This window comes from Cyprinus carpio, chromosome B4 (assembly GCF_018340385.1).
Source record: "Cyprinus carpio isolate SPL01 chromosome B4, ASM1834038v1, whole genome shotgun sequence".
In the NCBI taxonomy this organism is placed as follows: Eukaryota; Metazoa; Chordata; class Actinopteri; order Cypriniformes; family Cyprinidae; genus Cyprinus; species Cyprinus carpio.
Window position 1 is genome coordinate 27,008,737 of NC_056600.1, and position 23,757 is coordinate 27,032,493.

General features: G+C 37.7%; 1 protein-coding gene across 1 annotated transcript; it reads right to left on the minus strand.

Annotated features, from left to right (window-relative positions):
• Window positions 1-9,307: 9,307 nt before the first annotated feature.
• LOC122137162 (gastrula zinc finger protein XlCGF8.2DB-like) lies at window positions 9,308-21,715 on the minus strand. Its single transcript, XM_042722859.1, has 3 exons — window positions 21,636-21,715; window positions 16,211-16,449; window positions 9,308-10,351 (listed from the first exon to the last, which is right to left on the minus strand). Exons 2-3 carry the CDS (start codon window positions 16,377-16,379, stop codon window positions 9,507-9,509), a joined length of 1,014 nt encoding a protein of 337 aa, XP_042578793.1. The 5' UTR covers window positions 16,380-16,449; window positions 21,636-21,715; the 3' UTR covers window positions 9,308-9,506.
• Between the last annotated feature and the right edge of the window lie 2,042 nt (window positions 21,716-23,757).

Below are 23,757 nucleotides of genomic sequence, written 5' to 3' on the forward strand. Positions count from 1 at the left end.
AAAAAAGATGCACAACCAACCGAGAGAAACCGCGGCCTTATGAGGATTGTCAGGCAAAATCGATTCAAGAATTTGAGTGAACTTTACAAGGAATGGACTGAGGCTGGGGTCAAGGCATCAAGAGCCACCACGCACAGACGTGTAAAGGAATTTGGCAAAACCATTAGAATTCCTCTTGTTAAGCCACTCCTGAGGCATCTTACTTGGGCTAAGGAGAAGAAGAACTGGACTGTTGCCCAGTGGTCCAAATTCCTCTTTTCAGATGAGAGCAAGTTTTGTATTTCATTTGGAAACCAAGGTCCTAGAGTCTGGAGGAAGGGTGGAGAAGCTCATAGCCCAAGTTGTTTGAAGTCCAGTTTTAAGTTTCCACAGTCTGTGATGATTTGGGGTGCAATGTCATCTGCTGGTGTTGGTCCATTCTGTTTTTTGAAAACCAAAGTCACTGCACCCGTTTACCAAGAAATTTTGGAGCACTTCATGCTTCCTTCTACTGAAAAGCTTTTTGAAGATGCTGATTTCATTTTCCAGCAGGATTTGGCACCTGCCCACACTGCCAAAAGCAACAAAAGTTGGTTAAATGACCATGGTGTTGGTGTGCTTGACTGGCCAGAAAACTCACCAGACCTGAACCCCATAGAGAATCTATGGGGTATCGTCAAGAGGAAAATGAGAAACAAGAGACCAAACAATGCAGATGAGCTGAAGGCCACTGTCAAAGAAACCTTGGCTTCCATACCACCTCAGCAGTGCCACAAACTGATCACCTTCATGCCACGCCGAATTGAGGCAGTAATTAAAGCAAAAGGAGCCCCTACCAAGTATTGAGTACATGTACAGTAAATGAACACTTTCCAGAAGGCCAACAATTCACTAAAAATGATTTTTTTTATTTATTTTTTTATTGGTCTTATGAAGTATTCTAATTTGTTGAGATAGTGAATTGGTGGGTTTTTGTTAAATGTGAGCCAAAATCATCACAATTAAAAGAACCAAAGACCTTAAACTACTTCAGTCTATGTGCATTAAATTTATTTAATACACCTTTCACAATTTGTTTTGAATTACTGAAATAAATGAGCTTTTCCAAGACATTCTAATTTGTTGAGATGCACCTGTATATTCGTATGAAATAGAGCGCGAGAGAAGTTTCCTCAGTAACGGCTGTAATCAAATAAGCGCTCCTTTCCTTAATTCCTCCTTTTGATGTCGTCATGTCTCAAAAGCACTGAGACATGACGACATCAAAAGGAGGAATTAAGGAAAGGAGCGCTTATTTGATTACAGCCGTTACTGAGGAAACCTCTTTCGCGCTCTACAAGCGCCTCCTGCTGCCAGAAAATTAATTTGCATATATATGCTGCCAAAAATAGAGTGGAAGCCTGTGGAAAACACGCCTTCTGTAATGAATATTATTAAATATTTTAATTTGAATGTCGGATTGAAATGAATGCTGTTATTAGAGTAGTTAATTGTATAATGAATTATAACTACTATAAATTTAATGAGCATTAGAATGAAGTTTCTTTATTAACTATTTAATGCTCGTATAACTTTTATTAGGTTAAAAACAAGAGGACATGATGCTATTTACTATTTTTACACACAAGAGGCTTTTAAATGAATTATGAATCTAAGATATGCATTTTAGAGAATGAATAAATAGTTAACATTGTGTCATATCAGTCAGAAAAGCAGTTCTGGGTCTTTTTTTTTATTTTTAGCTAACTTAGATGTTATTCTTCGCTGAATAACTCTAAAATGTTTTCAAATTGTTTAATTATGTTTTTGCTGTTTTTGAGAACCGTGGATTTTTACTGGTATCGGTACCGAATACTGAAATTTTGGTACCGTGACAACACTACTGCCAAGAAACAGAAGTAGTCTAATTCAGTGTGCACTATTTTGCAATTTTTTCATTAAATGTATATAAATTATGTCACTGTGTGTGTGGGTGGGGGGTGGGGGGGGGGGTAAGTCCACCGTATAGTTTCCTGCTTTTTTGTCCTTTGCCAATCACACCTATGTAAACAACAGACTGCTCACCCGGAGGCTGCTTTTATTGTCGCGGGTGATTTTAATCACTGCAAATTAAAGACATTGCTCCCCAAATTTCATCAGCATGTTTCCTGCCACACCAGAGGAGACAAAACTTTGGATCATGTCTACACAAACATCGATGGAGCTTACATCGCGACCCCCCTCCCTCGGACAGTCTGATCACCTTTCTTTGTTTATCACCCCTAAGTATTCACCCCTCATCAACCGTGTTAAGCCATTAGTGACCATCAAAGTGTGGCCAACTGGAGCAGACTCTTTACTTCAGGACAGGTTTCAACACATTGACTGGAGCATATTTGCTTCTCAGGCTGCCTGTGGCTCTCACAAGGACATTGACATCTATACCTCCTCTTTACAGAATTACATCAACACCACCATTGACAGTGTTACAACAGAAAAACAGATAACAACATACCCTAATCAGAAGCCATGGATGAACAAGGAGGTGCGACTTCTGACCTGAAGGCAGTGTTGCGGGCTTTCAGCAGATGACGCGCAGGCCTACAGCAAATCCAGGGCTAACCTGAAAAGGGGCATCAAAAAGGCCAAGTACTGCTACAAGCTGAAGGTAGAGGAACACTTTTCGATCTCTGCCCCCCGACGCATGTGGCAGGGCATCCAGATCATCAGTGACAACAAGTCAAGCAACTCCACTCCAACAGTCAAGGACGTTTCCTTCCTTAACGAGCTAAATTACTTTTATGCTCGCTTCAACAGCGACAGCAAGGAGACGGCCACCAAAATCACACACTCAGCAGACCACCAACCTCTCAAACTCACCTCCACAGATGTCCACACTGCATTGAGCCGGATCAACGCACGTAAGGCTGCTGGCCCGGACGGCATTCCTAGACGTGTGCTTAGAGTGCAGAGCAGCTTACAGGGGTTTTCACAGACATTTTCAACCTGTCCCTCACCCAAGCAACTGTGCCAACATGCTTTAAGTCCACATCCATTGTGCCAGTACCGAAACACTCCTCCCCAATGTGCCTGAATGACTACCGCCCCGTAGCACTCACACCCATCATTATGAAGTGCTTTGAGCGACTGGTCCTAGCACACCTCAAAGACTGCCTCCCACCCACACTGGACCCACACCAATTTGCCTACCGCAGAAATAGGAGCACAGAGGATGCAGTATGCACACGTATAATAACAACAGGTATGTTAGGATGTTGTTTGTTGACTTCCGTTCAGCATTTAACACCGTCATTCCCTCCAAGCTGACCACAAAACTTGGAGACCTGGACATTAACACCTCCCTTTGCAAATGGATTATGGACTTTCTGACCAACAGGCATCAGAATGTTAGGTCAGGCCACACCCACTCCACCACCATCACACTTAACACTGGCGTACCACAGGGCTGTGTGCTGAGCCCATTCCTTTACTCCCTTTACACCCACGACTGCAAGCCTGTGCATGTATCCAACTCCATCATTAAGTTTGCAGACAACACCACGGTGATTGGCCTCATCAGTGACAATCTCCAGCTTCAAGTTCCTGGGAACCACCATATCGGAGGACCTGTCCTGGACCACAAACACCTCCAGCCTGGTCAAGAAGGCTCACCAGCACTTCTTCTTCCTCAGGACACTGAAGAAGAACCAACTGTCTTCAGCCATAGTGGTGAACTTTTACCAGTGTGCGATCGAGAGCATCCTGACCAGTTGTATTACAGTCTGGTATGGGAACTGCTCAGTGGCTGACCGCAAAGCACTGCAGAGGTTGGTGAAAACTGCCCAATGCATCACAGGGACACCACTTCCTGCTATTGAGGACATCCAGAGGAAACGCTGTCTACGTCGAGCTTGCAGCATTCTTAAGGACTCCTCTCACCCTGACCATGGACTATTTAACCTCCTGCCCTCCGGGAGGCGCTTCAGGAGCCTCCGGACAAGGACCAGCAGATCCAGGAACAGCTTTTTCCCTACAGCTGTCTCCTTGCTGAACTCTGCCCTCTGACTCCTCCCCCACTTCATCACTCATCTGACTGATTTATTTATTTATTTACAACAAGCAAAAAACAGTAAACTTGCTATTACTTGCACTACTTTCTTTTCATCCAGAAACACTGAATAATCCATTTGCACACTGAAATATTTTCTATGCACTTTACTGTCCACTGCAATAGTGTAAATTATGTTCATATGTTCATAGTTCTGCCTATAGTGTACATATACTATACAGATGGATTATGTAATATGTTCATAGTACACCTATCTGTATATCATGCTGATAGTATTTAAAGTTAGATGCTAACTGCATTTCGTTGCCTTGTACCTTACATGTGCAGTGACAATAAAGTTGAATCTAATCTAATCTTTGGCAAAATTGAGCAAAAACAGGCAATATTTTGTCTAAAATGTGTCACATATTGCTAACTTTACTTAACTTGTAAAATGATTATTAAATTTGTTGTGCTGATATCTGCAAAAAAAAAGAATAGTCTTTTTGTGATTAATATAATTTAATATAGTTAACTTAATTTATAATGTAAAAAGCATACAGAAGCATTTTTGCCATCTACAATTTAGAATGAATTGATTTTTTTATTTTAATAGACAAACAAATCACGTGCGTGCGCTCTCTGTGTGTGATTTGATGTTGTAATGATGTGCAGTCTGACATAATCAAGTATATCAACACTTACCATATTATTGCAGAAGATATACAGTATCTCACACACCCCAGACTCGACTGAAATCGGAAAATGAAATCATCCGCGGTTGTGCTTGCACTGGTATGCAAATGAGCAAAGGTGTTTTTAGGGGCCTTGCAAATGCCAGACCACTGATTCATCAAACCTGCTTTCTTGCAGTCTGTGTTCTTTTGACTTTATTTTGTAGTATGTAACGAATATGCTTCAGGGAAATGTATCAGAGTAAAAGTATACATTTTAATTAGGAAATGTAGTGGAGTAACTACATTAAAAGTAGTAAAAGTAAAAGTTGGCTGAAATATAAAAACGCAAGTAAAGTACAGATACTCCCAAAAATACTTAAGTACTGTTACAAAGTATTATTACTTCGTTACATTATACCACTGCAAAGAAATTGTAATTTTGTAATTTTCTGGGATTTTATGGTAGGTTTATTTTAACAGATAGAGAAAGAATATCAACCAAAGAATCCAGAAAAAAACATTATATAAAAGTTGGAAATTGATTTACATTTCATTTAGTGCTATAAGTATTTGATCCCTGTATTTGAGCATTGTTGGTGCAATTATTCGGAAATGGAAGAAATACAAAATAACCATCAGTCAGCCTTGGTCTGGAGCTCCGTGCAAGATCTTGCCTCATGGGGTAAGGATGATCATGAGAAAGGTGAGGGATCAGCCCCGAACTACACGCGAGGAGCTTGTTAATAATCTTAAGCAGGGATTGAAATTAACTTTTTCACTCACCAGCCAATTTGGCTACTAAATTTTTCATTTACCGGCCATTCATAACTTCTACTAGCCAAAAAAACTAAATAAACCAACAGTTTGAGGCTGTATGCACTGGACATGACCATTGCAAATTATTTTGTGTCAGTACTAGGGGTGTGCAATATTGACAAAAACTAATATTTCAATATTTTCTGTAATTTTATTGATAAAGATAACTAGACAATATTTTGCTGGGAGTGTTATTGTGCTGATATCTTAAGGATACCGTGGACAGGTGACTCCTAAAGTTTTTGATATATTTAATTTTCTGTGGTATGTTCACAGCAGTGATAGAAATTAATCTTTTCCAATAAGTTTAAATTAATTTGTAACTTTTTATGGGCATTTTTACCTTTATAAAGCCATTTTTTTTCTAAACGTGTGCATCATCTTCAAATTCTTACATTTAATCAGTCAATTATAATAATACATTTAGGCTTTCACTAAACAAATGAAATCAGTATCAGCTAAATTTATCTTTGGAGAAATGTTGCATATGAAGTGGCATTTAGATATATTTACACGTTAATGTAGCTTAGAGGGACATGGAGTGCTTTAACCTGCAGTAACAAAAACAAAAATAAAAAATTTAAAATTAAAACAATAAATAAAAAATACAAAAATAAAATGATATTTAAAAAATGAAAAGATACTTTAAATGTAAGATTAAAACCCCCAGTAGGTGGCAGCAAGTCATTGCTAAGGGAGTCTTTGCAATGGACTGAAATCCTGCAGCCCCTACAAGGTCCCCCTGCTCAAGAAGGCACATGTACAGGCACGTTTAAAGTTTGCCAATGAAGATCTTGATGATTCAGAGAAGGTTTGGAAGAAAGTCCTGTGGTCAGATGAGACCAAAATTGAGCTCTTTGGTATTCAACTCGCCGTGTTTGGAAGGAGAGAAATGCTGACTATGACCCCAAGAACACCATCCCTACAGTCAAGCACGGAGGTGGAAAGATGCTTTGGGGCTGTTTTTCTGATAAGGGTACAGGACGACTTCACCGCATTGAGGAGCAAATGGACGGCGCCATGTAAGGTAAGGCAAGTTTATTTCTATAGCACATTTTATACACAATGACAATTCAAAGTGCTTTACATAAAAGGAAGTAAAAGAGTCATAAAAAAGGAATTTAAAAACCTACCGTTAGTGATGTCCTCTTAACACAAACCAACATTCTCAAGCTTTGTTCAACTTCTTTCCCACTAAGTGGAAAATCCTCCCAAAATACCATGTCTATTTCACTACTTCACCCCCGCCCCCCCCTACTTACTTTGACCATAATAAACCAAACAAATACAACTCAGAGGTCCTACTTTCAAGTGATTTACCAACAAACTTGTCTGTCTTTGCCCACACTCTCTTTACCTTCACAGCACTTATTTTGACCTTAAAATGATTTAAAATGTATTTCAAATGAATTAAGACCGTGAAGAATAGAAAATGATTATACTTTTAAAATGATTTTTAAAATGTACTGTAAAATCTTGGAAGAGAACCTCCTTCCAGTAGTAGTTCACTTCCAGAACAAAAACTTACAGATAATGTACTCACCCAAGATGTTCATGTCTTTCTTTATTCAGTTGTACGAAGTTTTTACGGGGGTAAGTGATTAATGACAAAATTTTCATTTTGTGGTGGTGTCCCTTAAAGTTATAGTGAATAATATGATTTGTGTAATGTTTTTACTTAATGTATTTGTTAATATTATGTCAAGTTGGTGAGATCACTGGGCGTATTGTCCACTTGAGGGTTGGTGCGGAGAATGTGGAGTTTCAGGGCAGACAGCTCAAAACACAGAGTGAGCTTGTGGAGTATGCCAGTGGAAAAATCAGTGTCCAATTTTGGGAATCTCTAGTGGGACTGGATTTTGTTTGATAAGACATACAAGACTACTGAACAACTCTAATGGATCTTAACTAATCTAACATAAACACACTCACACATTCACCAAATTTGCAGAAAGAAAGATGAATAAAACAAATAAAAAAAAGAGGTGTGGTATTGCCGGCCCGAGACTCGAACCCACAACCTTAGGGTTAGGAATTAAACTCTCTAAGCATTAGGCCACAACTTCCCCTTCCCCATAATTTACACTTGATTACTATACTGAGAATATGATACATTTTTACCAAGAATTACCTGATACCAACATTCTGAAAAATTATTTTCATTTACATCATACCAGAACCACATATTACTGTAAACTGTTCAATACACTCTAAAAAGTCCTGGGCTACATTTTCAACTCAAATGCTGGGTTATTTTTTCAATGTTTGGGTAGTTTTTGTGTTACTCAGATCCTGGTCAGTGGTTGAGTTATCTATCGTGGGGATTTTGCGTCCTCTTCAGGAGAGACCAGTTCTAAGCACCATCAAATTTATGCATTTCTTAGTTGAATTACAGATTTGTGTACATTTTATTTTATCTATGAAATCATTACTGTGCTGTATATCATTCAATTTTATGCAGAGCAACATACAGGCACACAGTGTGAATCACTTTAACATGTCGCGTTGGGTTTTTCGTGTGATGGAAAAGCCTGATGATTTGCATAAAATAAACAATTTATTCATAAAGATACAGAATCAAAATACTTTGGATGTTAAAATATGTCCTCAGAGCTGTTTATGGGCAGGTTATGGAGGCAGTCACAGCTTATTTCAGCTATGAGTGAAACGCAGGGCGGCGGTCCGTTAGCGGTTCCCCGTCGAACACCATTCCAGCTCCAGTGCCGTTACGGTGGAAACAGAATAACAGAGACTGGTGAATTACATGTGAATTACTTCAGTTTAAAGTAGTAAATTTTACTTCTAATGTCTGTTAAACAAGTTTAAATATAGACAAAATGTATGCCCTACGTATGCTATTAAAAATAATATAAACAATGCTGTAAATGATAGAAATAAAGGAAAATAAAGGAAGTTATAATGCAAACCAGTGGTTGTGTGGAGAATTTTACACAACTTTAGAGGATTTAAATTAATCTGTAAACATTAATTCATGTATAAAGTAAAAGCTAATATTATAGTAAAAATGAATCAATCCATAATGCTTGGTTAAATAACACAATTTGCTGGGTACATTTAACCCAAAATGTGTTCTGTCCTTTATTTACCCAGGCTTTAAAATAAACAAAATAAAATGTAAAGAGGAACCCCTCCCTGACAACTGCTGCATAAAAACATAATAAACCACAACATAAAGTCCAGGCCTGTCTTCTCTCGTCTTGCACGGGGTTCACTCCTCCTTTTCACCTTCCAGATCTCCTTCCGTGAGACTCTCTCTGTTCCCACAGCTCTTGGCCCCTGCACTGTTTGCCATAATGACGTTTGAGGTATTTTTGATATATGAAACACATTTCTCACTGAAGACATGTGAAAGGTCTCTCTCCAGCATGAAGCTTCGTGATTATTAAAAGGATACTCCACCCCAAAATGAAAATTTTGTCATAATGACTTACCCACACGTCATTCCAAACCCTTAAAAGCTTTGTTCGTCTTCGGACCACAATTTAAGATATTTTGAATGAAAACCGTTAGGCTTGAGACTGTCCCATAGACTGCCAAATAAACAACACTGTCAAGGTCCAGGAAAGTATGAAAACCATCATCAGAATAGTCCATCTGCCATCAGGGATTCAACTGTAACATTATGAAGCGACGAGAATACTTTTTTGACACGAAGAAAACAAAAATAACGACTATTCTGACGATGCTTTTCATACTTTCCTGGACCTTGACACTGATTTATTTGGCAGTCTATGGGACAGTCTCAAGCCTAACAGTTTTCATCCAAAATATCTTAACTTGTGTTCCGAAGACGAACGAAGCTTTTACGGGTTTGGAACGACGTGTGGGTAAGTGATTATTACAAAATTTTCATTTTGTGGTGGAGTAACCCTTTAAGTGTTGCTTTATGTCTGAAGCTCTTTCCACTGATCACATATAAGTGTGACTGTTCATGTGATAGCTAAGGTTTAGTTTTGTCATGAAGTTCTTCCACACAGTTTACAGGTTTAATGCTTCTCTCTGGTGTGCATTCTCATGTGCTTGTTAAAGCTTGTTTGTCGTGTGAAACCGATTCCACACTGAACACATGTGAATGGCTTCTCTCCAGTGTGAATTCTCTTGTGCCTGTTAAAGTTTCCCTGTTGAGTAAAACTCTTTCCACATTGAGGGCAGGTGAAAGGCTTCTCTCCAGTGTGAACTACCATGTGCCTTTTGAGGCTTATTTTTTTATTGAAACTATTTCCACACAGTTTGCAGAAGTAAGACTTCTTTCCAGTGTGAATTGTCAAGTGGGCATTAAAATTGCCTTTATGAGAAAAACTCTTTCCACAATGAAGGCAGGTGTAAGGCTTCTCCTCGGTGTGAATCCTCATATGGACTGTTAAGTTTCCATGTTCACTGAAACCCTTTCCACAATGTTGGCAGCTGTAAGGCTTTTCTCCTGTGTGAATTCTCATGTGGCTTTTAAGGTATCTTCTTTGAATGAAACTCTTTCCACACTGAGGACAGGTGAAAGGTTTCTCTCCAGTGTGAATTCTTATGTGGTGATTAAGAGTGATTTTATGTGTATAACTCTTTCCACATTGAGGGCAGGTGAAAGGCTTCTCTCCAGTGTGAACTATCATGTGCCTTTTAACGTTCTTTTTTTCTCTGAAACTTTTTCCACACAGTTTGCAGGAGTAGGGCTTCTCTCCGGTGGTGTGAATTCTCACGTGGACTTGAAGTTGTTCTTGTTGATCAAAACTCTTTCCACATTGAAAGCAGGTAAATTGACATCTAGTTATGAAATCATGTTTCTTACACTGATCTGTATCTTGTATTTCATTTAGTTCTTCACTCTCTTCTTTCAGATCTAAGGTGAAGAGACAAATACAAGTTAATACCCATTTAAAAGCAACAGAAGAACAGAAATCAATAATGGCCAAATCTGCCATTTATATCTAAACAAAAAAGAAGTGTCAAACTCAGCTCGAGTGCCATAGCCCTACAGAGTTCAGTTTCCTTTGGTTTTCAAGAAATGAAGACCTTGATTGAGGTTTGTTCAGTTAGAGTTGAAGCTAAACTCAATAAGGAGGTTCAACCAACTCTGAGTTAACTTGAACTCTGAGTTGACTTACCCTGAGATGGGACACTGTTTTTGGGTTCAAAACAGCTGAATTCTGATAGTTCAATCAACTCAGAGTAGGTTGAATCTGAGTTATGCACGTGCACCATGACTATGAAAAGCCATGATCAATGGAGCTCCGAAATTGATTCACCATGGCAACAGCGCAGACAAAAAGATGTATGCATACTTCCAAGTCTGTGCGTAAGTTTAATTCTTAATCTAATCACTGTTATAAAAGGTAAATTTTAAACCTAGGTAAATTTATTTAACTATTATTAATTTTAATTTTCATGGTATCTTACAGGTAAAAGAAAAAAAACAACAACATCTAAACATTAAGTAAAAAAATCAGAATTCTATCAGGTAAAGCTTTAAGCATAAAAGATTCATGAGTGTATGCTACATGACTTTACAAACATTTGACATATTAAATATCATTCAGTGTCTTTCAATGTGCAGCAGATTTTTTTGACAGTGTAATGCTCTTTTCACAAAATTAAATGTTCTCTAATCCAAACTGTTGCATTTCTTAATTAGAGTAATGAAATTAACCTTTGACTTGTACTCACAAAATAATGAAGAACAGATGAAGAGGAGATGGCCACAGTACCATGTACTGGAAGAAAATTAAAATCCAACAGGAAAAGGAATAACTGTTGGTTTTGTATTTGTAGGAAATAAAGATAAATATTTAACAGCTGTGGTGGGGGTTACGGCATTTTTCTTGAACTACCCTTCTATCTGGCATCATTCCATTCCATACAGTAATCAGCTTCATTTTCAATGGGTTTGTGTTTAGAAAACTACACAAATATTATAAAAAAGAATGTGAGAGCGAGAAACACTTTCCTTACCACTCTGCATACAGCGGCCTTACTAATGTGCGTTGCATCCCTGATGTTTCACCGCAAAAAAATGCTTTTGTTAATTAGATTTTTTGTCTGCTTTCCAGCCAAAATTCATATATTAAGAAAGATTTTTTTAGACAACTAAAAAACAGAATTTTTAGAAATTTTGGCTGGAAACAAGACAAAAAATTAGGTAAGAAAAGCATTTTTTGCAGATGTGTAGTCACAATGGTGCTGTCTGTTTTGTGATTATTCTTTTCAATTATTTATTATATTTTATGAAACGAATAGAAAAAAAGGAAGTAAATTTTTTTTGTTTATCACTATTAAATGCTGAGTTTGAAACAAAGCAGTTTCAGCCAATAGGGGGAGTGGATGCTCGAAGTTGTCATAGCGATGCGCTCTTTACTCCAGACACTGATGAGCTGTGATGAGCTGCGACTGAGGAAAGCCACTAAAATTACTAGGTTTTTTTTGTTTCTCCTGATAACTCAGGTTCCAAATCACACATTCTATTTAGTAATCTGTCTACATGTTCACCACTGGACCCGTAACATATAGAAAACCACCATTTCAAAATGGTACCGCTCAAATAAATATGCATGTGGATATGGCAAAAAAAGATCTAAATAATCCTCTCCCAATGTAAATGTAACTCCCTACAAATTAATGCAGCCTCCTCATCTACTGTACATTCAGTATAAGAGGACATGCAGTTTGTCACTTTTACAGTGTCTACATGATAAAAAAAAGTGCAATGAATGAATGTACCAGTACTGCAAAAAAAGAAGAAAAAAAATGCTTTTCTTACTTAGTATTTTTGTCTTCTTTTTTCCAGTCAAATTATCTAAAGATTCTTAAATCAAAATGCACTTTCTACATAAGAAAAATATACTTTAAAGGGGTTCATCGGATGGCCATTTTCCACAAGTTGATATAATTCTTTAGGGTCTTAATGAAAAGTATATAAAATACTTAGGGTAAAAATTTTTACACAACCATTGAGATTTATGTATGCCTTTTGCATTTGTATAGGTCATTTTGTATGGGTGAACACATAACAATAGGTTGTTAAACATTTCATGAAACTGAAAACCCAAGGACACCGACAGGGCACTTGAGTATTGCTTTTCTCCCCTTTAATTTTTGTATAGCTTGTTCTCAACTACTTAAATCGGTCACTTGTAGTCACTATGTGCTTTCAGATCTCTACTATTACTACGAACACTCGGAGAGCACACTATGTACGTCGAAGGAAGGCCTGCCCGACTAATCTACGGCCTGTCCCTCTGACCTCTACTACTACGCTCTCTATTCCAGTTGGTCTTTGGAACTGCCAGTCTGATGTTAACAAAGCAGACTACATTTCTTCTATTGCTACTCATTCCGGTCTCAACCTCATGGCACTGACTGAGACTTGGATCAAACCTGAAGACACTGCCACTCCCGCAGCCCTCTCCACTAATTTCACTTGTTCCCACACCCCTCGTACGACTGGGAGGGGTGAAGGTACTGGTCTCCTTATATCGAAAGATTGGCAATTTGATCTTCAACCATCACCTACAGGTAACGGTTCATTTGAATCACATGCTATTACTGTAACCCACCCTGTTAAAATCCACTTTGTGGTCATTTATTGTCCCCCAGGTCACTTGAGAAACTTCTTGGAGGAGTTGGATTTGCTGCTATCAAACTATCCTGAAGATGGTACTCCTCTGGTACTGCTTGGTGACTTCAACATCCACCTAGATAAACCCCAGGCTGCTGACTTCAACACTCTGCTCGCCTCATTTGATCTCAAGCGAGTGTCTACTACAGCGACTCACAAATCGGGATACCAACTGGACCTCATCTACACGCGCTGTTGCTCAGTGGACAACTCTTTAGTTGCTCCACTGCACACCCCAGACCACTTCCTCATTACTGCTAACCTAGCACTTACTCCTGAAGCAGCACACACTCCAACGCAGGTCACCTTTCGACGGAACGTACGCTCACTCTCTCCATCTCACTTATCCTCTGTGGTTTAATCCTCACTTCCTTCACTCATTCAGTTTTCAGCTCTGGACACGAACAGTGCTACGGACACTTTTTGCTCCACTCTAACCTCTTGCTTGGACAACTTTTGCCCACTGTCGTCTAGACCAGGACACACCACCCCATCTGCCCCCTGGCTGTCCGATGTTCTCCGTTAACATCGTTTTAAACTCAGGGCTGCAGAGAGGAAATGGCATAAATCAAGAAACTCTACTGACCTCAGTGTGTATCAGTCTCTCCTCTCTTCCTTCTCTGCAAATGTCTTCACTGCTAAAACATACTACCACAACAAAATTAACAACTGTTGTGACGCTCGGACACTCTTCAAAACTTTCTCTTCTCCTCTTAATCCGCCTCCACCTCCTCCTCCATCGACTCTTACAGCTGACGACTTTGCAGTTTTCTTCACAAATAATACAAGAACCATCAGTGACCAATTCTCCACACCGCACACTGAGGATAACTTCACAACAACTCCTTCTCTCCACTCTCAGAGATGGACGTTTCCAAACTTATCCTGTCCAGTCATCCTACTACTTGTCCACTTGATCCGATCCCCACTCACCTCCTTCAAGTCCTACCTTTCTGATAGATCCTTCAGGGTGTCTTGGAGGGGTGAGGTTTCTAAGTCACAACAACTTGCTACTGGGGTTCCTCAAGGCTCAGTACTTGGACCACTTCTCTTCTCCATCTACATGACATCATTAGGATCTGTTTTTCAGAAGCATGGCTTTTCCTATCACTGATATGCTGATGACACTCAACTCTACTTCTCATTCCAACCAGATGACCCGACGGTAGTTGCTCGCATTTCAGCCTGTCTGAGTGACATTTCTAGCTGGATGAATGACCATCACCTTCAGCTCAACCTTACTAAGACTGAACTGCTGGTGGTTCCAGCTAACCAATCGCTTCATCACAACTTCTCTATACAGCTGGGTTCGTCAACCATAACTCCTTCCAGGACAGCCAGAAACCTAGGAGTTGTGATGGATCATCAGTTAAGCTTCACAGACCATATTGCTACAACGACCCAGTCCTGCAGATTTGCCTTATACAACATTAGGAAAATTAGGCCCTTCCTGTCAGAGCAAGCCACCCAACTTCTTGTCCAAGCTCTTGTTCTCTCCAGACTGGACTACTGTAATGCTCTCCTGGCGGGCCTTCCTGCATGTACTATCAAGCCTCTGCAACAGATCCAGAATGCAGCAGCGAGGGTTGTCTTCAATGAGCCAAAAACAGCTCACGTTACTCCTCTCCTCATCAGGTTACACTGGCTACCAGTAGCCGCTCGCATCAAATTCAAAGTACTGATGCTTGCCTACAAGACAACCACTGGCACGGCACCAACATACCTAAGCTCATTAGTTCAATCTTATGCGCCCTCCAGAAGTTTGCACTCTGCAAGTGAACGACACCTTGTGGTGCCATCCCAAAGAGGTTCAAAATCACTCTCATGGACTTTTTCCTGGACTGCACCCAGCTGGTGGAATGACCTCCCGATCTTTACTCATTTTCAAAAAACATCTAAAGACTCATCTTTTTCGCAAGCACTTAACCAACTAATACTAGTACTTACCTTTTCTTTTCTTGTCTATCATATTCTTAAAAAACAAAACAAAACAAAAAAACCCTGGCTACATGTTCTGTACTAGACTAACTGAGACTTTTCATGGCACTTGTATACCGTTGTTGTTCTCTTTTTTGATCTGATTGCTTCCATTGTTCTCATTTGTAAGTCGCTTTGGATAAAAGCGTCTGCTAAATGATTAAATGTAAATGTAAATGTAAATGTAAATGTGTGCGAGCAGATCGGGAGGTGCAAGATTCGATTGGCAAACGCCTCACACTACCAAATAATCCGCGCTGAACATCGGAACAGATCAAGGTGCTCGACAAGTCGTTATTGTTGTTTTCTTTGTGTACAGAAAGTATTCTTGTCGCTTCATAACGTTACGGTTGAACCACTGATGGCAGATGGACTATTCTGACGATGCTTTTCATACTTTCCTTGACCTTGACAGTGTATTTTATTTGGCAGTCTATGGGACAGTCTCAAGCCTCCCGGATTCCATCCAAAATATCTTAAATTGTGTTCCGAAGACGAACAAAGCTTTTACGGATTTGGAACAACATGGGGGTAAGTGAATAATGACAAAATTTTCATTTTGGGATGGAGTGTCCCTTTAACAGCTATGACAGCTTTTCACACTCTTGCCATTCAGAAAGTGAGTTTCTCCAATCAGTCAGCTCAAATACTCTTCCATGTCTCTTGCCAAAGCTCAAACTTTCAAAGGTTTTCTTCACTAGTTAATTCTAAATAATTTAAATATTAATTCAGTTCTTAGTATTTTAATAACTGCAAAGTAACACAATCAACATAAAAAAATAAAGTAAATCCAACTCTTTTTTTTTTGAGTGTATTTATGTTCAGGGATGTTAATAAAGCACTTTTGCGGATGAACAGGTAAAAATCAATTGCAGAGAAATGTAATAACTCACATTTCACATTATGTAAAAAAGTGTTTGTTAGATATTCTTGCATAATTAAGTGATAGAAATATATGGTTTTTATTGTTCTCAAATCAGAAGTAGATTTGTGGGTTTAATGTTTCAAAAAAAAAAAACTTTTGTTCAGACTACTTCTGCACTATTTTTCTGTAGAGCTGGACATTTTAGTAAAGTTCAAATGTGTTCAGCTTTGAGAATGAAAACTAACCTGTTTGTTCCTCAGTATCTTCATGTTTGACTCTGAATGTTTCTTCAATCTTCATGTCTTCACTCTCCTCTTTAATAATCTCCATCTTTGTTTGTTCCTCAGTATCTTCATGTTTGACTCTGAATGCTTCTTCAATCTTCATATCTTCACTCTCTTGAATTAATGCCATCTTTATAATAGTTTGTCACGTGGATCTCAGATGATTCAGCAGGAGTTTTTCTGTGTTTGGACACTTTGTCCTGTTTAAGATGAGAATAATTAACAGAAAGAAAGAAATCCAAAGTAAGTCTCGGGTGCGTCTCAGTCAGTTCCCTAGTTCAGTAGTCAGCACACTTGTGAGGGAGTTAATGGACTTAAATCACCTGATTAGAAGAAAAAACACAACAACCAAATAAAAGGACACAAAATAAAAGGTTCATATTTGTAATACGATTATATTTGGTTTGTACTGATTTGTAGATTATATTTAATAGTTTACACCAGTGGCGGGGGGGATGGGCAAATGTTTGCATGATTAATGAGGATAGGTCACCCATTCAATTGATAAATTAACGGCTAATTAAAGTTGTAAAGGAAACTGAACTATTATAGTATTAATTAAAAATAAACTGACTCTAACAATCAATCTCTCGCTGTCCCTGTTTTTATATGCGTATTAACACAATTCGGCAGCAAATGAAGACTGAAGCCAGGATGTGGTTTTCCAAAAAACGATTTACTTAAAAATCTGTGTAATAAAAAAATAATTGAAGTCACATAATTCACTTTTTATACAACTCACTTATATTACACTGATCATTTACAACGTTACTTATATTATTACACAGCTCATTTGTATTACACTGCTCACTTAAATCACATTACTCACTTATATCACATTATATTACATTTCTCCATTACATTACACTGCTTGCTTACATTACTCACTTCATCTGCACTAAGGTAACGTTCGCCATGATGTCGATCAAGTTCAACTGACAACTGAATTTACGTTGGCTCAGCTGTCCATGTCTCTTTTTTTTATTTTCCTTTGTTTTATCACATTTGATAAAGATATTAAAGCAGTTTTTCATTTTTTCTTGTTAAAATTCAAAATAGTTTTTAAATATTATTGTATGCCACTTTTCCCACCGATCCTTGCACAAGTTAAGGTTACGCATGATGACGAAAGCACGTTAGGGCGAGCCCTCCCATAACTCATTGAGATTGCATTACAATTCCTGCAGTTTGAAAAAAAAAAAATGATCTTTGAAAGGAAGTCAATGAGAGCACTCGGGGCAATTCTCATTCTGACTTAAATCGCCCAAAAAGGAGCGGTACTACACAAAACGCGACTCGACACTGATTGGACTATTTATGGCTTGTTTCCACTGAGCAGTACGGTACGGTACAGTTCAGTACAGTACGATTCGGTACGGGTAACCCTGATCAGGCTTGCATTTCCACTGCCAATAGTACCCTTATTTGGTAGGCGTGGTGTATGCGATCGACGATGAACCGCGACAATAAGCACAACTTTGCCTCTTTTTGTTAAATGTCAGTTTTAATGAACAATAATAGCCATTAAAAAAGTATAAATAGAAAGAATAGTTTTGAGTAACTTTTACTTTACTACATTCCAAAGCATAAGATCGTACTTTTTACTTCAGTACATTTCATAAAACATATCGTTACCGCTTCTAATATATCATGTGCTCCGACACGCAGAAGCGGTGTCTAATTCATGAACGGACTGATTCTTTCAATGAACCTTTTAAATCGGTTCGCAAATATTACCAAACGATTCATTCACAAATTATAATGATCCGATTGCAGCTGTTCTCGAGTCGACAACTCATTGATTCAAATGAACAGGTTTGTGTGAGACTCCAGTGAACTGAATTCATAAGAAGAACCGGGAGATTTTCTGAGCGCGCACGACTGAGGCTGCAAAAAGTACGTTTCTAATGTCGAATTTTAGGATTAATTATTGTAACTGAAACCCATATTTAGGTCAAAACTGTAAGTTGTTTGTGAACTAAATCTGCTGTAAAGGGTGATCTATTTAAGCCCACTGAAATGCTTGAATGCAGATACATCAACATCAGTGTCATTTTTAGGTAAAAAAAAAAAGAAACATTAAAATATCTCAGATTAAATAAAATAACTCATGCACGTTCAAATTCCCCGCTGCCATAACGTTAACAGTTTTATTAAAATGCTACGTATGATTTTTATATTGTTTACCAACATTCAACAGTATAAAATTTTATATTGTTTGGATTAACTACCCAAGTAGACAGATATGAATTTTTATTCATAACTATACTGAAAATAAGTAAATATTGTTAACTGATGCTAACTGTCTAGCTAACAAGCTTGCTGGTGCTAAGTTGAGGTAATTTTTAGATATATAGTGTAAGTATTTCTATTCAACCACCCAGATAGATTACATCTGAGGGAAAAAGAAAGGATGTGATGTTCAGAACATGGTAACTGCAGTAATTAACAAAGTGGGAAGTGATGCCCTCTTGGGGGCATTGAGCCAGGGGTATTTTTACATCACAACAAGGTTTGAGAAAAACAAAATCATTATATTTTTCTTAATGTTTTTCCAGGCCTTATTCTCGTGTCATATATAACTGTGATGTTCTGCAAAACATACTTTAAAATACTTTTTTCTTACTGGTGAAAATCAGGTGGTCAAATCTGTTTTCTATCAGGTACATCACAGTGTAAGCTTCACATGGAACATTACTACATCACTCTCATCAATGTAGTCCATATAAACAACAAATATATATCCTGACTCCATATAGTGGTTATTTTGGGAAAATCCCAGGCATTTTGAGCAGTCTGCAGAGGCGTCAAGATTTTTGAGACTAGTGGATTTTGAATGCAGCTTCCAAAAGACAAAAAATAGCCGATTAATATTTTCTATATTTAATACAATCACAACAGCATGATTATAACATTCAGTGCGTCATATCATCAGCTGCTAAATTCAAATCTGTGTTCGTTCTCTGGCTGGCGCTGAGCCAGAGACAGATGCGTTTTTACAGCACTGCGCATCATAACCAATCACACACAATGCTGTTGAGCTTATGAATGCGATGACCAATCAGAGGTGTTCCGATGAGTCATCACTGAAATGCCGGTGACTGAATACCTCTTTCTGCCAAATTCTCTCATCAGAAACAACAAAGTGCAAATGTGTGTACGAATCTGTAAGATATTAATTTCATAGTGTAAATTGCGTCAGTAATTTTTTTGGCAGTTTTTGAGAATGCTTGAACTAGACCAGGGGTCGGCAACCTTTTTGGCATGATGTGCCATTTTTTATTTTTCTGGTTAAACACAAAACTTACCCCCCCAACCCCCCTTTTTAATGCATTCTGTATTTATACAGTACATGCACATTTTAAAGTGATACGATAAAAAAACACTAGGCCTATTTGATTTTCGTTCAGGATTTTTTCCTAAATTGTTTTTTAAACTTTTCAAAAGTTTCTTGAATAACAGATATACAGTGTGAGCTACTGAACACCACTGTATGTGTGTGACGAGGCCAATGCATTAAAATCGTTCAGTTTAATCACTGTTCTATATTAATGCTCGCAAACGCACACACACACCACTCGCAAACAAAGATCTGAGATTATCATGCTGTGCAAAAAGTAACATTCAGAAGCTCATAAACTTGTCAACGCTGCCAAGAGACTTTTATTAATCGATACTGAATCACTACATTATATTACTCCGCTATGAGGGGGGGTAAGATTGCTCTTTAAGTAACTAAACTCGGCTTCATTATTTGTAAAGAGAGAGACAGATGCAGACAATTTACACACATCTCTCTCTCTCAAAATGGCCATAATTGAGAAAAAGAAATAGAGTAGTTTGCATCACTGGATAAAGCTGTCGGTCATTTTCTATCGTAAAATGTATTGTTAAAAATTGACTAATATTAAATGATTTTCAGCTTCATCTTACTTCGCTCTCTTTAACGTTAAACTGACGGTTCGCGTTTTGCTTCCGTTAACAGTAAACCTTGCCTACTTTGATTTGATTGGCCATTTCAGTCATCTTGACATTGACTATGAGTGACTATGAGAAATTATTACCTCAAAATGTACGTCAGTATGCAGTTTTCCCTATTGCTCGCGTGCCAGCGATTATCCCTCTGTGTGCCCCTGTTGGCACGCGTGCCGTAGGTTGCCGACCCCTGAACTAGACTGTCAGTGAAAATGTTCTTTGATAATAAATGTTCTTTGCTCACTTTCTGTTGCTGTAACCCTTTAAAGCCATATAGTCTGAAAAATTTTAACTTTTTTTTTTTTTAATAAAACGTTTATTAAAACAAAATATTAGTAGCCTAACTTGCAATATTTTTTATTCACATTAACTTTGAATGTTAAATTCACATTAAATATAAACTCAGTCATATTAAAAATGTTACGGCATGACACCCATATCTGTTACTTAAGTAAACAGACAGGTTTTTATGCATCGTTAATAGTTACTTTGACCATCGTCCACTATAGATCAACAATCTATAAGGTGAGAATCAAGATATTTCATGCTATAGTTAATGTGTTTGGGGATGTATTGAATAAAAAGGAAAATGTAAATAAAACATAAGTGCTGTTGTGGCTGCTGTGTGTCACAAGTGCAAAAATCAAACTAAAAAATAATGAGTGCATGACGCCCCTGGCAGTAAGATTATAAAAAATATGTGCTAATATAAAATTAAATTAAGTAGCCTATATAAAATTGCAAAATAAATCTATCAGTACTTTTTTACTTTAAAACATACAAAACCGAGTACATTTACTTTCACTGGAGTATTATTTTATTATATGTATCTGTCCTTTCACTCAAGAACTTGATTTGTGTACTTCGTCCACCACTGCTTGTATCACCCAAAAGTGATGAGTCTAGTCAATCAATCAGCGTTCTGCGTGAGTTTAGCTCCAGCCTTTCGGTAACTTTTCTGTGCTAGGTACCCCATTCACATTCACAACTTCTGACAGTGCAAACGGAAATAATTGCGTACTGTACTGTAACGCTCAATAGAAACGAGCCATTTTGTACTGATTTGTAGATTATATTTAATAGATTACACTTTGTGCTCGTTGTTTTGAGCAGCAGGTGTCTGCAGCGCGCGCTGATTCGAACGTTCCGAATCACTGAATCATTTTGTGTCTCAATTGATTCAGTTTCTCCATCACTGCTTGATGATTAACTGATTCAGATACAGAGAGCGAACTGAGACGCACCGTTTCTGTTACTCATGCGCTTTACAAGCACAAAATACCCTTCATTAAAAACACGAAATAAAGCATTATAGTGTTACATTCGGTAATAATTCATCAAAGTTTTATATGCAATTCTATTAAGTAGTTGTATTGATTTAAACACTTTAAATGATTAAAATCACACACACCTTTCTTCAGCCGAATCACAGACGCAGGAACGCGGCGCAGCTTTATGACGTCACATCGCCAGAGCAGAATAAAAGTCTTGTTCGCAAAATGAATTGCAGAGCTTTCAAAAGCCTTATATTAACTTAGTATCGTTATCTCCAAATTACAGGACTGGAAAGAACTTATGAATATTTCAAACTCAGAGATTTTGTGGAACAAATTTAAATTTGTGGCTGCAGAGAGATTTGACCATTTATTTATTAACTGAAACTGAATCCTTATGACAATGTGTTTTTATTCAATCTCAGTTTCTCCCCAATACACGAAGGCAATAAATCAAATTTCAGCTTTACTTGATTAAAGTGAATTTCATTAAAGGACTGTGACTGTCTGAATGGTCAAACCTTTAGTTATAATTATTTCTTCTAAATGTTAACAGATTATTTGTTATAAATTCTACATCAATTTAAAAAAAATGTAGCACAATAAATAAGTCTACAATTAAATCTGATAAATTCTTCCAGTGAAAGTGGTCAGTAGTTTAAAAAGATTTTAATATATGTTAGTGCTGGTGCAAGATTATGTTTTTTCCTCTTTTCATCAGTCTTTTTAGTTTATGTACCTTTTTTAGATAATGTTCGACTTTATCCATAGCATTTTAAAGTGGCCATTTCCGTCAGCTTTGTGATAGGAATGGCTCACGCAAAACTGATCACACATTTCAGGCGCCCTGGTGAACATGAGCCGCTCGTGCCCAAGTAAAAGAACTGTGATTTATTGTGCTGATAACTGCTCTGTTCAGTACGTATGTGAAGTTAGCTTATAAAACAGCACATCATTTAATCACAGGTTCAATCATGGTTATTTGAAAACTTAAATATTTCAGAAAGCCATCCCTTTTACAAATCATCCATACATTATAGTTTTTTTCATCCCTCCCATCTTGTAATTCTAAGTTCTAAGTAGTTCCCCTACATCTGGAATTAATAAGCACTTTATCACATTAACAGGCCAGTTTAAATACACCCAATGCAAAATGACTCATTGCAAACTTGAATAATGACCAATTAAAGACACTTATCAGTTTTTATAAGACAACCATACAAGTAATTTGCATATCTTTGGCATTTGACAGTGCAATTTAAACTGTGGCTGAATCTCCCCTGGCTTGATGAGACTGGGCTGATTGCTCCCAGACTTATATATATATATATATATATATATATATATATATATACACACACACACACACACACACACATCAAAACACAACACACATCATTTGCTACTGTCATATTTGCATTCTTTCAAAGGTGTCGCTCAAGCACCAAAACAGCTGAATTTGAGCTTTTATTTCTCCATTTCTGAATAAGATACAGCTTGAGCGAGGCCTTTGAAACCTGACAGTAGCAAATGATGTGTCACTCAGTCAAATATTGGCTAATTGTTTAATAATTTACATTATTTTAAAGTACATCTCTGCTTTAAAATGACACCAATGAGAATGCCAAAACAGCTGAATTTGAGCTGTTATTTCTTCATTTCTGAATAAGTTACAGCATTCTCATTGGTGTCATTTTAAAGTTTTAAAGAGTTTTTGTGCTTTATAATGATGTAAATTATTAAATAATTGATACTGTCTTATTTCAAAGGCCTCGCTCAAGCACCAAAACAGCTGAATTTGAGCTGTTATTTCTTCATTTCTGAATAAATAACAGCATTCTCATTTTAGGGGCTGCATAGAAAGCATTCTATGGACCACCTGCTGCTGAAGAGCTTCACCAACCAACTGGATATAGGACGGCACAATGAAAATTTCAAACAGAAGGTGAGAACCACTGTAGCTTAAACATTATCATCCTGTGTAAAATGGCTGTGCAAATTGGAATGCGGCATGCATTTTAAAATACTTTTCTTTCTTTTCAGGTTGAAAATGTGGCCAGGTTCATGTTTTACATGAATCATGTTCAGCCATCCCTTGAGTTTGTCAGGGATAGGGAGAGGACCACAGAATTCTTCTGTGAGCTCTCAGCGCCTAAGCTAAGCGACCAAACACAGTTAAACTACATGAAGAGCATAAAAATGTTGGTAGCCTGTGATGTTTAATTCTTTTTAATATATTGTCCACAGTGGTGTTGACCA